General features: G+C 64.3%; 1 protein-coding gene across 1 annotated transcript; it reads left to right on the forward strand.

Moving 5' to 3' along the window:
* Positions 1–359: 359 nt before the first annotated feature.
* NGFR (nerve growth factor receptor) lies at positions 360–11,047 on the forward strand. Its single transcript, XM_065699284.1, has 6 exons — positions 360–454; positions 3,743–3,884; positions 7,036–7,395; positions 8,841–9,084; positions 9,671–9,831; positions 10,226–11,047. The coding sequence occupies exons 1-6, from the start codon at positions 407–409 to the stop codon at positions 10,525–10,527; spliced, it is 1,257 nt and encodes a 418-aa protein (XP_065555356.1). The 5' UTR covers positions 360–406; the 3' UTR covers positions 10,528–11,047.
* Positions 11,048–11,385: the final 338 nt, after the last annotated feature.

Here is an 11,385-nt window from a genome sequence, read left to right on the forward strand (position 1 = left end):
CTCGGGCAGGTTCAAGCCATTCCCCTCGGCCTGTCCCTACATCCCTTGTCCCAAGGTTTCCTGCAGGGATGGGGACAGATGGATCCCTGGTCGGGCAGAGCACAGGAGGGGGCATGGACACAGATGGACGGGCGTGAACAATTGAGGGGCTGGACAGAGGCCGAGCCCCCACATCACTTCGTGGGAGAGCAGCGGGGCTGGGGGGGGTCTGGTCTTTGTGTGCCGGCGGCGGAGGCTGCTGGCTCGGGCGCTCGCCGCGATGCTCCAGGGGCGGAGATGAGGAGGAGGAGGAGGAGGAGGGGGAGGGACTTGCAGCGCTTTTCTGGCTGCCGCCGAGGCAGCGGGCGGCAGAGCGAGGGCAGCCGGGCCAAGCACCGGCTCTCGGGGGGTCACCGGCCCCGCCACCATGGCCGGGCTCCTGCCGCTGCTGCTGCCGCTGCTGCTGCTCCCGGCGGTGAGTGCGGGGCCGGGGGGAGCGGGCGGGGGCCGGGGGGATGCGGGGTCCCCGCAGGTCCCACATGTACCGGGATGGAGAGAGCCGGGAGGGAGCGCGGCGAGGGGGTCCCGGGGGTAACGCGCAGAGCGCGTCTGGGTGCGGAGGGAGAGCGCCCGGGGACGGGGTGAGCCGGGGATGGGGGACCCCAGGGGTGGCTCGGGCCCCTCTGGTCCCTCTGCACAGCGCTGTCAGCGCTTTCACACAGGGAAAAACGGTGACAAGAGCCGCAGGCAGTGAGCAGGGGGGGGGGGGGGGAGCTGCTCACCCCCCTGTGCCTTCATCTCCTGCCATCCCCCATCCCCAAAGTCCCCCTGGGCTTCCCCAGCCCCAGATTCGCTGCCCAAAGCGAAGGGCGAGACCCTGTCCCCCCGGTGCGAGCCCCTGGGATGGGCACAGCGGGCGCCGGGGACAGAACTTCAGGGCACGGGGACCAGGAGAGAGGAAAGAGCCCGGAGCCGGGTGGGAGCACGGGGATGGACCCAAGTACCCGGGGGGGCTTTTGTTGGGGAAGGATTTGATGGGGTCCCAGAGGTCTCGTTCAGCCGCCGGACACCTTCCGGGCAGGATATTAGAGCCGGGGCTGTAGCAGTTTCGTGCAGAGACCGAGGAGAGCAGCGGTGTTCGAGGCTCCTGCCCCCTTACGGGCATGGGACCGGGCTGGCCAAGCTCCCCAGGGACACTCAACGGCGATGGGCGGGGGGCAGGAAAGGCAGGAGCTGCCCCAGCCGTGTGGATTCGAGTGATCCCACCCCAGGGAATGACCCAACTCGGGCAGCCCCTGGCTTTGGTGGCCCCCGGATCTCTGCAGCCACCTCCCCGGGCCAGCACCCCCTGCCTTGGGGCTGGCTCCGTCCCTTGGGGCTGGATCCGTCCCTTGGGGCTGGATCCGTCCCCCTCCGATTACAGCTGCCGGGGGTGCACGGGGGGAGCCCAGCTGCTCCCCCCAGCCCGCCCCCGGGCAGGTCCAGATGTGCACCCGCAGCTGCGGCCGCCCCAAACCCCGGCACCCCCGTGTTCATCGCTCTTTACCTGCGGCATTTGGCTGGGGGAGGCAGAGCCCCCGCAGTGCCCCCGTGCCCGGGGCTGGCCGGACCCGCAGGGCTCAGACGTGGCTTTTCGCTGCTGCCCGAAGTTTGGGGCTTGCTCGGAGCCGGGGTTTGGCCTCTCCCAGGCGGGGAGAGCCAAGAGAGGCAGAGCCCGTCTGTCAGGCTCGGGGGCAGCTCGGATCCAGGCTTGCCGCTGGGCCCATCTCCAGCTGGAGCATCCTCTCCCTGCTCCCCTGCGAAGCGCTGTTCCGTGCCAGGACGCTGGAGCGAACGGTGCCGAATTCCCACCTCGCTTCGCTTCCTCCGAGGCCACCTCCTCACCCGGCAGCGCCTGTTCGCACACACAAACCCACCGACACGACTCCAAAAGCAATTAAAAGCTTACAGAGGTGTCGCCTGCACCCTCCACCCGTGCCCCCCTCCTTGGTCCAGCTGTCAAAATGCTTTATGGTGTTAATACCTGCGGCTTTGTCAACGGGAGTTGTGTTAATAACATGCACATTTCAGCGGGCTAATGCAGACCATGTGCCCCTCTTCTGAGTGTGTTAATCTTTATGGGGCTTTCAGTGCTCAAGAGGGAGAGCTGAAAGGGAAACGCAGGCAGAGAAGGGGGGGGGACGGAACGTACGCCGCACCTGGGGCTGGAAGTTGTGTTTGCTACAGCATTTAGGAGCGCAGATGCGGGGGAAAGGCGCTGGCAGCGCCATGGGGAGGGGACCTGCGGCCGCAGGGGTCTTTGGGGTCAGCTAATGGGGGCCCGGGTGTCACACAGAGGAAGCAGCGCTGCCAGGTCCCATCCCCATGGGTGCAATGGAGCTGCCGGCAGCTGCCTGCGGCGTGGGAGAGCTGCTGCTGCCGGCCCAGCCTTCCCCAGCTCTATCTATAGCCGGCACATTCGGCTGCTCCCCCGGCTGCTGCTGCCCCGGCCATGGGGAGGGGGAGAGGGGGTCAAACCGCTGCCCAAACAAGCCGGGGCTGGAGCGGCGGGAGGAGCTCAGCAGCTCTGCTGGCCCCCATCGGAGGGGTGCATCCAACCTGCTGCGAGTCAGCCCCTTCCGCACCCCAAACCCGGTATCATTCGGGGTGCTGGGGAGCCCCCTGCGCACCGAGCCCTCCTTCTCTGCCAAAGCTGGGGCCCGGTGCCAGCGCTGGCTGCCAGGCTGGGCTGGGGAAGCAGCGCCAGGGAGGAGAGCACACGCTCTCTAGCGCAGGGTAATTGGAGCACTTTGTCATTCAGATGCCTATAATTGGCGCTCCATTGTCTCCGCCGGGCCGGATGCTGCCGGATGATGCGCAGCGAGTTCATAACGCCGCATTGTGCAGGGCTGACGAGGCATCCAGATGCAAGGGGAGGGGGAGCTCCCCCGAGCGCCCGCTGAGTTCTTCCCCCCCGCCCCAAATCAGGCTTAGTTGGATGCCGAAGGCATGGTCCAAGCCTGGACCACACCTCAGTGCGGATAGAGGGTGCAAATGGAGCCCTGGCAGAGGCTGGGTCACCCACGAGCATCTCGGCAGCCTTGCACCCAGGGACAGACGCTTCGTGCACCACACAGCCATGGCCAAGAGGGGCTTTGGGGAGCAAGCATCCTGTAAATGCACCCCACTCCCCAGGCTGCAACGGGCATCTGCGGGGTGGCTCTGACCCCATGGCTTGTGGCACATTTATTGCTTCCATACGTTACAACAGGTTTGGGAAGCAGATACACTTACTTCCATTAGACAGTAACGCTGCTGAAGCTCTCGGTGCTCCCTTCGAAGTCTTCATTCCCATCGTGGGGTCTGAGTTCTGGTGTCTGTGTCCAGTGAGAGCCACCCAAGGTCTCCAAACCCTTCACTGCTGCAGGGGCTGTAGGCAGTGCCCTGCCTTCCCCCGGGCTGGCAGGGGCTGAGCCCTGCGGGATGGCAAAGCAGCCTTAAAGAGAGGAACAAACAATGCTGTAACCATGCAGAAAAGCCCTTATTCCCCTCCCAGAATACCTGCCTACGGCGGCATGGGCTTTCCTGAGCTCCCTCTGGTTCTAGAGCGGGGCAGAGCTGAGCAGGTTCCACACAGGGAAGTCATTTCTGTGTTTAATGTGAGCTCCCTTTGCCTCTCACTTGGGATATCCCCCAAAGCCTGGATGAGGGCCCCTTCTCCGCCTGCCCCTGCAGGGAAGGTCCCGTCACAGGGGTCACCTCCTGGCTCTGTTTGCTCCGGCAGGGACCGGCCGGCGGCTCCAAGGAGAGGTGCTTCACCAAGATGTACACCACGAGCGGGGAGTGCTGCAGAGCCTGCAACCTGGGCGAAGGGGTGGTGCAGCCCTGCGGGGTCAACCAGACCGTCTGCGAGCCCTGCCTGGACAGTGAGTACCTGCTCCCCCCCGCATGGAGCCGCAGGGGGGCGGCACCGGGTCCAGGGGTACTCAGGTCCCCCCAAGCGCATCCTCCTTCCCTCCTGGAATCATTGCCTGGGCACTGTGCCTTTGCACAGCCCACACACGGCTCGGCTCTACCCTGCACTTCCCATCTCCACACGGACACCAGGCTTACCCCAAGCATCTGCCCTGCTCATCCCAGCTTTCCTCCTTTTGGGACTCGTTGGTCCCAGGCACCTTTCCAAATCCCCCTTCCAGCTCCACTCTCCTCCTGAGGGCTCCCAGCCCAAGTTGCGTTGCCCTCCCCACACTGGTCCCGCATCCATCCTCTCCCTGAGCCACCTGTATCATTTCCCCTTTTAAAGCCTTGAAAGGCTGCAACCTAAAAGCAAGCTTGAGAGAGAAGCAGCAAATCACAAAGATCCCCCAGAGAGAAGGGAACAGTTTTCTCCTGGCCAGCTCCAGGCACATTGCCTGTATCAAATGCTTCATAAATGTCAGTTGGAGATGTGTGCTGGAGACCTGCTTAAATGCTTACAGATGAAGTGGTCCAGCTATTACTGTTTAAACAATGCCATGATAGGTATAAGCAATCTGCCCTTCACATTTACTGCTGCAAAGCCTTTGAAGGCCTAAGGACAAGTATTTGGAGGGAAAGCCAAGCCCAGATTGCGCTGGGGATGTGATTTGAGAGGGGGAACGGACCAAGCATGGCTTGGGCAGAGCAAAGAGGAGGCAAAGTGCAGGGAGGAGCAGAATAAGCAGAGCGGTGTCAGGGCAGTGCTAAAAATACCTCTGCTTTCCTGCACAATCGATGAGCAGAGCTCACTTCCCTGTGCTGGCTGCAGGATGAATCCCACCAGCCGCAGGCTCCGGGATGCTCCAAGGATAACGCTGTGGTACGCAGTGGGATCCCTCCTGGGCTGCAGCAGGCTCCAACCCCTCCATCCATCCACTGTGCTGTCCATCTCCATGAGCCCTTCCTATAGGAAGCCTGGCAGGGTGTCAGGCTCCAGCTTCCAGGGCTGGAAAACCAGGGAGTCACTTTGCATCCCTAGGGATGCTCAAACGAGCCCACTTCCCATCAGCGGCACTTCCAGGCTGGCACATGGCTTATCTCCCCAGTTTCTTTCTGGGAACTGAGGGGATAAAGGGAATGTCTACCCTCCATGAGGACATGGATGGACCAGGACCATGACCTGGGTGCTGTCTGGATGCCCATGGATGCAGATACAAGTGCCACTGCTCTGGTTTGCATCCCAGCTCCATGTTGCCCCAGGCCGGGCACTTGCACTTTTGCAGGGGGGTTAACATCAGGCAGCAGCTCTTTTGGGTCAGGAGCTGAGCTGGAAAGTACCAGGACAAAAGGCTCTGGTCCCTTCCTCCATCCCTGCAGGAAGGAGGGCAGACGGGAGCAAACTGCAGCCATGAGGCCTCCCAGCATCACACACAGACAGAGAGCAGAGCCCCGGGGCTTCATTATCCTGCTCAGCTCTGCTGCTGCTGGACCAGCAAGGCTGAGTGCTCCGGGCAGCTGCCAGCCCCCCTCTCCGTGCCTCGGTTTCCCCACACCCCTTCACCTGCATCCCACACCCCTGCCACCATGGGAGCATCCACTCTGCGGGATCCCCCTCACTTACCTGCACAGCACTGGGGGCTCACCCCTGCGCAGCATCAGGCCTCCATCACCCCAGAAAGAAGCAGCACCCAGTAGGGAAGCAAACACACTCAGTGCCTTAGGGAAAGGGAGCAGCAGAGAGGCTGGGAAGCCCCAGGCAGAGTTACCCCCCCGCCCCCGCAAACCCTCCTGCTTTATCCCCCAGCCCTGCCCCAGCTGCAGTCTCCCTCAGTTATTAATGCAGCGTGGATTAATCCCCAGAGCTGGGAGCTGCTGGGTGCGGGTGCCCATGGGGTGACTCATGGGTGCGTGCGCTGCAGGCAGGAGAACGCTCCCCGAGCTCCGCTCTGGGCCAAGAGGGGGATTTTGGGGTGGAGAGAGGAGGAAACCTGCGGACCCCATCACTGGGCCCTGCTGGGATGGGGATGGGGTCTCCTGGCCCTGGGGTTGTGCTGGATGCTGCGGGCGCTGGGCAGGCGCAGACAGTCCCTGCCTTGGCAAAGCCTCCTGCCTGCCAGGCGTGAGCCAGGGAGGAATGTGGGCATCCCCGCCTGCACCTCGGGCTGCCTGCGAGCTCTCCCACTGGATCCCTTCCAATTCAGCAGCCAAAGACTTGAGCAAAACCCTGCTATGCCCAAAGCACTGCCAGAGCCAAAGGCTCGGGTGGCCAGAGGGGACAGTCCCTGCAGGAGCCCGCTGGCCACTTGCTTCAGTTGATGATCCCTCCCCTCCCCTTGCCAGCCAGCCCTGATGGCTGCCTCATGATTTATTGATGCCCTCGCCAGCCTCCATCGCTGCGGGTGGAAGGGAGGGAGCGAGGGGGCCCTGCTGGAATCTCGGCTGTAATTGCTCGGCTCAGATACCTCGGCTGCCACGGAAAATGTGCCCACTCAGCTCCGGGCCTTTCCTGGCCACTTCCCTGCTCTAATGGTGCCTATCAATAATTCACAGTAATGCGAAGGATGAGCTCAGGTTAATGGGAGCAGAGCGTGCCCCAGCGCTGCTCTGGCTCTGCTCGCTCGGCTGGGCCGTGGGGCAGGCAGCGAGGCAGGGGCTGGTGGAGCATCCCAAGGCAGGGACCCCTTCCACTGGAGCAGCTTGCTCCAAGCCCCTGTGTCCAACCTGGCCTTGAGCACTGCCAGGGATGCGGCAGCCACAGCTTCTCTGGGCACCCTGTGCCAGCGCCTCAGCACCCTCACAGGGAAGAGCTTCTGCCTAAGAGCTCAGCTCAGTCTCCCCTCGGGCAGGTTCAAGCCATTCCCCTTGGCCTGTCCCTACAGGCCCTTGTCCCAAGCCCCTCTCCAGGTTTCCTGGAGCCCCTTCAGGCACTGGAGCTGCTCTAAGGTCTCCCCTTCAGAAGCCTTCTGCTCTGGCCTGGAGGAGGAGGAAAACGCACAAACCCATCTCCATGGCCTGGCACCGTTTGGGGATGGGACGCAGCCACTGCCAGGATGGAAGTGGCGGCAGGGATGGGGATGCGGTGCCGGGACCGCGCTCACCTCCCGCTCTGCTCCCTGCCAGGCGTCACCTACTCGGACACGGTGAGTGCCACGGAGCCGTGCAAGCCCTGCACGCAGTGCGTGGGGCTGCAGAGCATGTCCGCGCCCTGCGTGGAGTCGGACGACGCCGTGTGCCGCTGCGCCTATGGGTACTTCCAGGACGAGGCGAGCGGGAGCTGCCGGGAATGCCGCGTGTGCGAGGTGGGCTTCGGCCTCATGTTCCCCTGCAAGGACTCGCAGGACACGGTGTGCGAGGAGTGTCCCGAGGGCACCTTCTCCAGTGAAGCCAACTTCGTGGACCCCTGCCTGCCCTGCACGACCTGCGAGGAGAACGAGGTGATGGTGAAGGAGTGCACGGCCGTCTCGGATGCTGAATGCAGAGGTAACGCCGCCTTTCCCATGGCAGAGGGCAAAGCAGGGCTCACCGCGGCTTCTGCATCAGTTTCCCTTTGCGCCACAGCCGTGGTTTGAAGGGAGGACCCCAGCGTCTCGCTGAGATTCCAGCCCTCTGGCATTGCAGCGTGGAGCTTCCTACCAAGGCAGCACTTACCAGAGCCATCATTTCCCTTGCAAATGCCCAACCCCAGGGTCTGCCCAGCCCTTGCCAGGGTCATTCCTCGGCTGAGCTCCCGGCAGGATGCTGCTGCTGCAGGTGCGGGCGCTCTGCCCGGTGGCTTTTGGTGTCCAGGAGCTGGGAATGGAGCCGAGAAGTTCACCAACCCCAGGGGCTGTGCTCGGCGCTCCTTCAGCCTTCACCGGAGGGAACTTGGGTTTCCGACGGGAATGAGCTGCCCTGAAGCGCTGGGGAAATCGGGAACAGCGCGGGAGGGGTTTGGTGTCCAGGGGAAGGGGCAGAGCATCCCCCCCCGAGCACCCCAGGCTGCTCCTTGGCAGCAGCAGCGCCATTCCCAGCCGGGTTGAAAAGCGCTTTGTCCCGGGCGCCGCTGATGCCCAGCGCGGGCGCTTTCGGCGCGGCTCCCTCGGGAGGGTCGAGTAAATGGAGCCACAAGTCAAGGAGCACAGGGCCAGCTTTGTGAGCTGGCAGTGGGGCCCTGCGGCAGCGGCCGTGCCGGCCACAGCAGCGCCGTTCCTAAAGGGCAGCGGGGTCTGGCTGCGGGCCACGGCAGGAAGGGCCGGGAGGGCAGGATGCCACCATGGCACCCGCTCCATCCCGGGCAGGGCAAGCCCTTGGAGAGGGGTTTGGGAAGGAGCCAGCGCCCAGGGAGGGGTTTCCCTAGGGCAGGATGAGACGCGTCCCCTCGCTCCCTGGGATACGCCTGGGTGCGGTGGGAATGGGTCACTCCCAAGTGGGGCTGGGATGGGGGGGGGGGGGGTTGTGGCTGCAGGCTGGGGCTGGGAAAGGGGCAAATCCCAGCTCTGGAGCTGTTGGGTTCCCTTGCACAGGTCCCGGTGCAGATGGGAGATGGGGGGGAGGCAGCTGGGGCTGATGCTTGGGGCTTTGGTACCAGCAATAGGAGTCCAGGGCTCATCGTGCAGGTTGCACGCGGTGGGAAGAGCTGCAGGGCTTGAGCAACCCCAGTGCTGGAGAAGCAGAGCTCATAAAGCCGTGGCCATGACCAGGCACCACCATTCAGGGCAGGGACATCTTCCACTTGTCCTGGGGACAACGTCTGGGGACAAGGGGATGGGCAGAGCTGGCACCTCCGCAGGCCCTATGGCCTTTGGAGAAGGTCCATGGCTGCACAACTGATTCTTCTCTCTTCCCTTCCCTTCCCTTCCCTTCCCTTCCCTTCTCTTCTCTTCTCTTCCCTTCCCTTCTCCTCTTCTCTTCCTCTTCTCTTCCTCTTCTCCTCTTCCTCCCTGCAGACCTGCACCCACGCTGGACAACGCACACCCCATCCCTAGCAGGCTCTGACAGCCCCGAGCCCACCACCAGGGACCCCTTCAACACCGAGGTGGTGCCCAGCACCCTGGCAGACACCGTCACCACCATCATGGGCAGCTCACAGCCTGTCCTGAGCCGCGGCACCGCCGACAACCTCATCCCCGTCTACTGCTCCATCCTGGCAGCCGTGGTGGTGGGGCTGGTGGCTTACATCGCTTTCAAAAGGTAGAGGAGCAAGGCAGCACCATGGGGCCCTGGCAGAGGAGTTAGTGGGGAACAGGCGGTGCACCCCTGGAGGTCCTGCAGCCAGAGATGTGGCCAAAGCAGAGGGAGGTGACCAGGCTGGGGGGTAGGAGGTGGGCTTCCAATCGGGCAGTTGAGGGGTGAAAGAGGGAGATGGCAGCAGGGTGGGGGTGCAGGGAGGGGAGCCCTCATTGCACCCTGCCCCTGTCAGGCCCCTGCACGCTGCGGCGGCCGTCACGGCCCATCAGCATCAGCAGCGCATCCCTGGGCAAGCCAGGGCTGGTCCAGCGGCTCCCCGGGGGCTGGAGACACCCCGAAGGTCCCGCAGGCGGCCCCACGCTCTGGCAGCGCAGCTGCGTTCTTGCAGCAGATCCGTGCAGAGCGAGCCCTGCCCTGGTCCCCTGCAAAGCTCAGTGCCCCCAGCCACTGATTTGCACTGATCCGAGCACCGCTGCGCTGCGGGAGGAGCGCTTCCCCCTGGGACGAGCGGTGCCAGGGCTGAGAGCCAGCAAAGGGGCTCCCAGCCCGGGGGCCCCTGCCCCTGTCACCTCCCGCTGCCCTCCTGCAGGTGGAACAACTGCAAACAGAACAAGCAAGGGGCCAACAACCGCCCCGTGAACCAGACGCCTTCGCCCGAGGGGGAGAAGCTGCACAGCGACAGCGGGATCTCGGTGGACAGCCAGAGCCTGCACGACCAGCAGCCGCCCAGCCAGAGCACCCAGGGGCCAGGTAGGGTGAACTGGGTGCTGCGGGGTGGGCGAGGGACCCCTGGGATGGGCTTGATGCTGCTGCATTGACTGCATGAAGGGCTTGGGGTGCTGGTTGATGGGAAGCTCAATCTGACTCGGCAATGCGCACTTGTCACCCGGCAACCCGCACCGTGCGCTGGGCTGCACCCCCAGAGCGTGAGCAGCAGTTAAAGGGAGGGGATTCTCCCCCTCTGGTGCACTCCGGGGAGACCTTACCGCAGCTCCAGTGCCTAAAGGGGCTCCAGGAAACCTGGAGAGGGGCTTGGGCCAAGGGGCGGAGGGACAGGCCAAGGGGAATGGCTTGAACCTGCCCGAGGGGAGCCTGAGCTGGGGTCTTCCAACCCAACCCTCTCCGTCCCGCTGTGCCTCCCCAGCGCCCAAGGGAGACGGGAGCCTCTACGCCAGCCTCCCCCCCGGCAAGCAGGAGGAGGTGGAGAAGCTGCTGGGCAGCTCGGCGGAGGAGACGTGGCGGCAGCTGGCGGGGGAGCTGGGCTACAAAGAGGACCTCATAGACTCCTTCACGCGGGAGGAGTGCCCGGCCCGGGCCCTCCTGGCTCATTGGTCCTCCAAGGACACGGCCACGCTGGACGCGCTGCTCGCGGCCCTGCGCAAGATCCAGCGCGGAGACATCGCCGAGAGCCTCTACAGCGACTCCACCGCCACCTCCCCCGTCTGAAGGGCGGCCCGGGGCGGCCCCGCGGGGTCCCCTTCCCCCTTCCCCCCCTCGCCTCTCCCCTCCCCGGCACCCGGAGCCCCGGAGGGGAGGGTGGGAAGGAAGCGGGGGCTCCCCGGGCCCCCCCAGCTCACCGCCCTCTATGCACTGAGCTCCTGCTTTCGGTATCGCCCCCTCCCGACGCCGTCTGCCCCCGGCAGCCCGTGAGCGGTTGGATGCGGGGCTCAGTCCTGCTCAGCACCCACAGCCCCTCTGTCCCCAGAGCATCCTCTGCAGCCCGGCGAGGCTGCACGGGCACAGGAGCCTCTCCTCTTCCCCCTTCAGACCCTTCTCCTTCCTCCCTGAGGCTCCAGTTCTTCTCTTCCTCCAGCCCTTCCTCCTTGTCCCACCCCACCGCTATCCCCTGCTCCTCCCCAGCACCCTGAAATCCAGCTGCTTTCCCGAAGCACAGGGCTGGGATGAGCACAGAGAGAACTGGAGCTGCTGTACCAGGATTTGGGAAGGGGTCTGGTCCTCTGGCACCACGGGGGGGGGGGGGGGGGGGGGGAGGTGGGGGAAAGCTGGGGGAAAGGACTCGGCTTCCACAGCTCAACCTACACTGTGAAATGTGGGGGGCGCTGCTCCATGGGGCTGCCATTGAGCTCCACTCACGCTCCATTTGAGGAGCAGCAGGGAGCATCTGAACACTGAGGTACCAGCACTACCTCCTAAGAGCTGGAGCTCCATGGGGGGGACACTGAAGGGCTGAAAAAGTGCCTGCCCGCAGCGGGGATGTGACAAAGGGCTCTGCTCATCCTTGCCCCGCGCTGCACCAAGCCAGGAGCAAAGCCACCCCTGCTGCCATTGCACTGCCCCTTCTCG

This window comes from Lathamus discolor, chromosome 20 (genome assembly GCF_037157495.1).
Source record: "Lathamus discolor isolate bLatDis1 chromosome 20, bLatDis1.hap1, whole genome shotgun sequence".
Taxonomy (NCBI): Eukaryota; Metazoa; Chordata; class Aves; order Psittaciformes; family Psittacidae; genus Lathamus; species Lathamus discolor.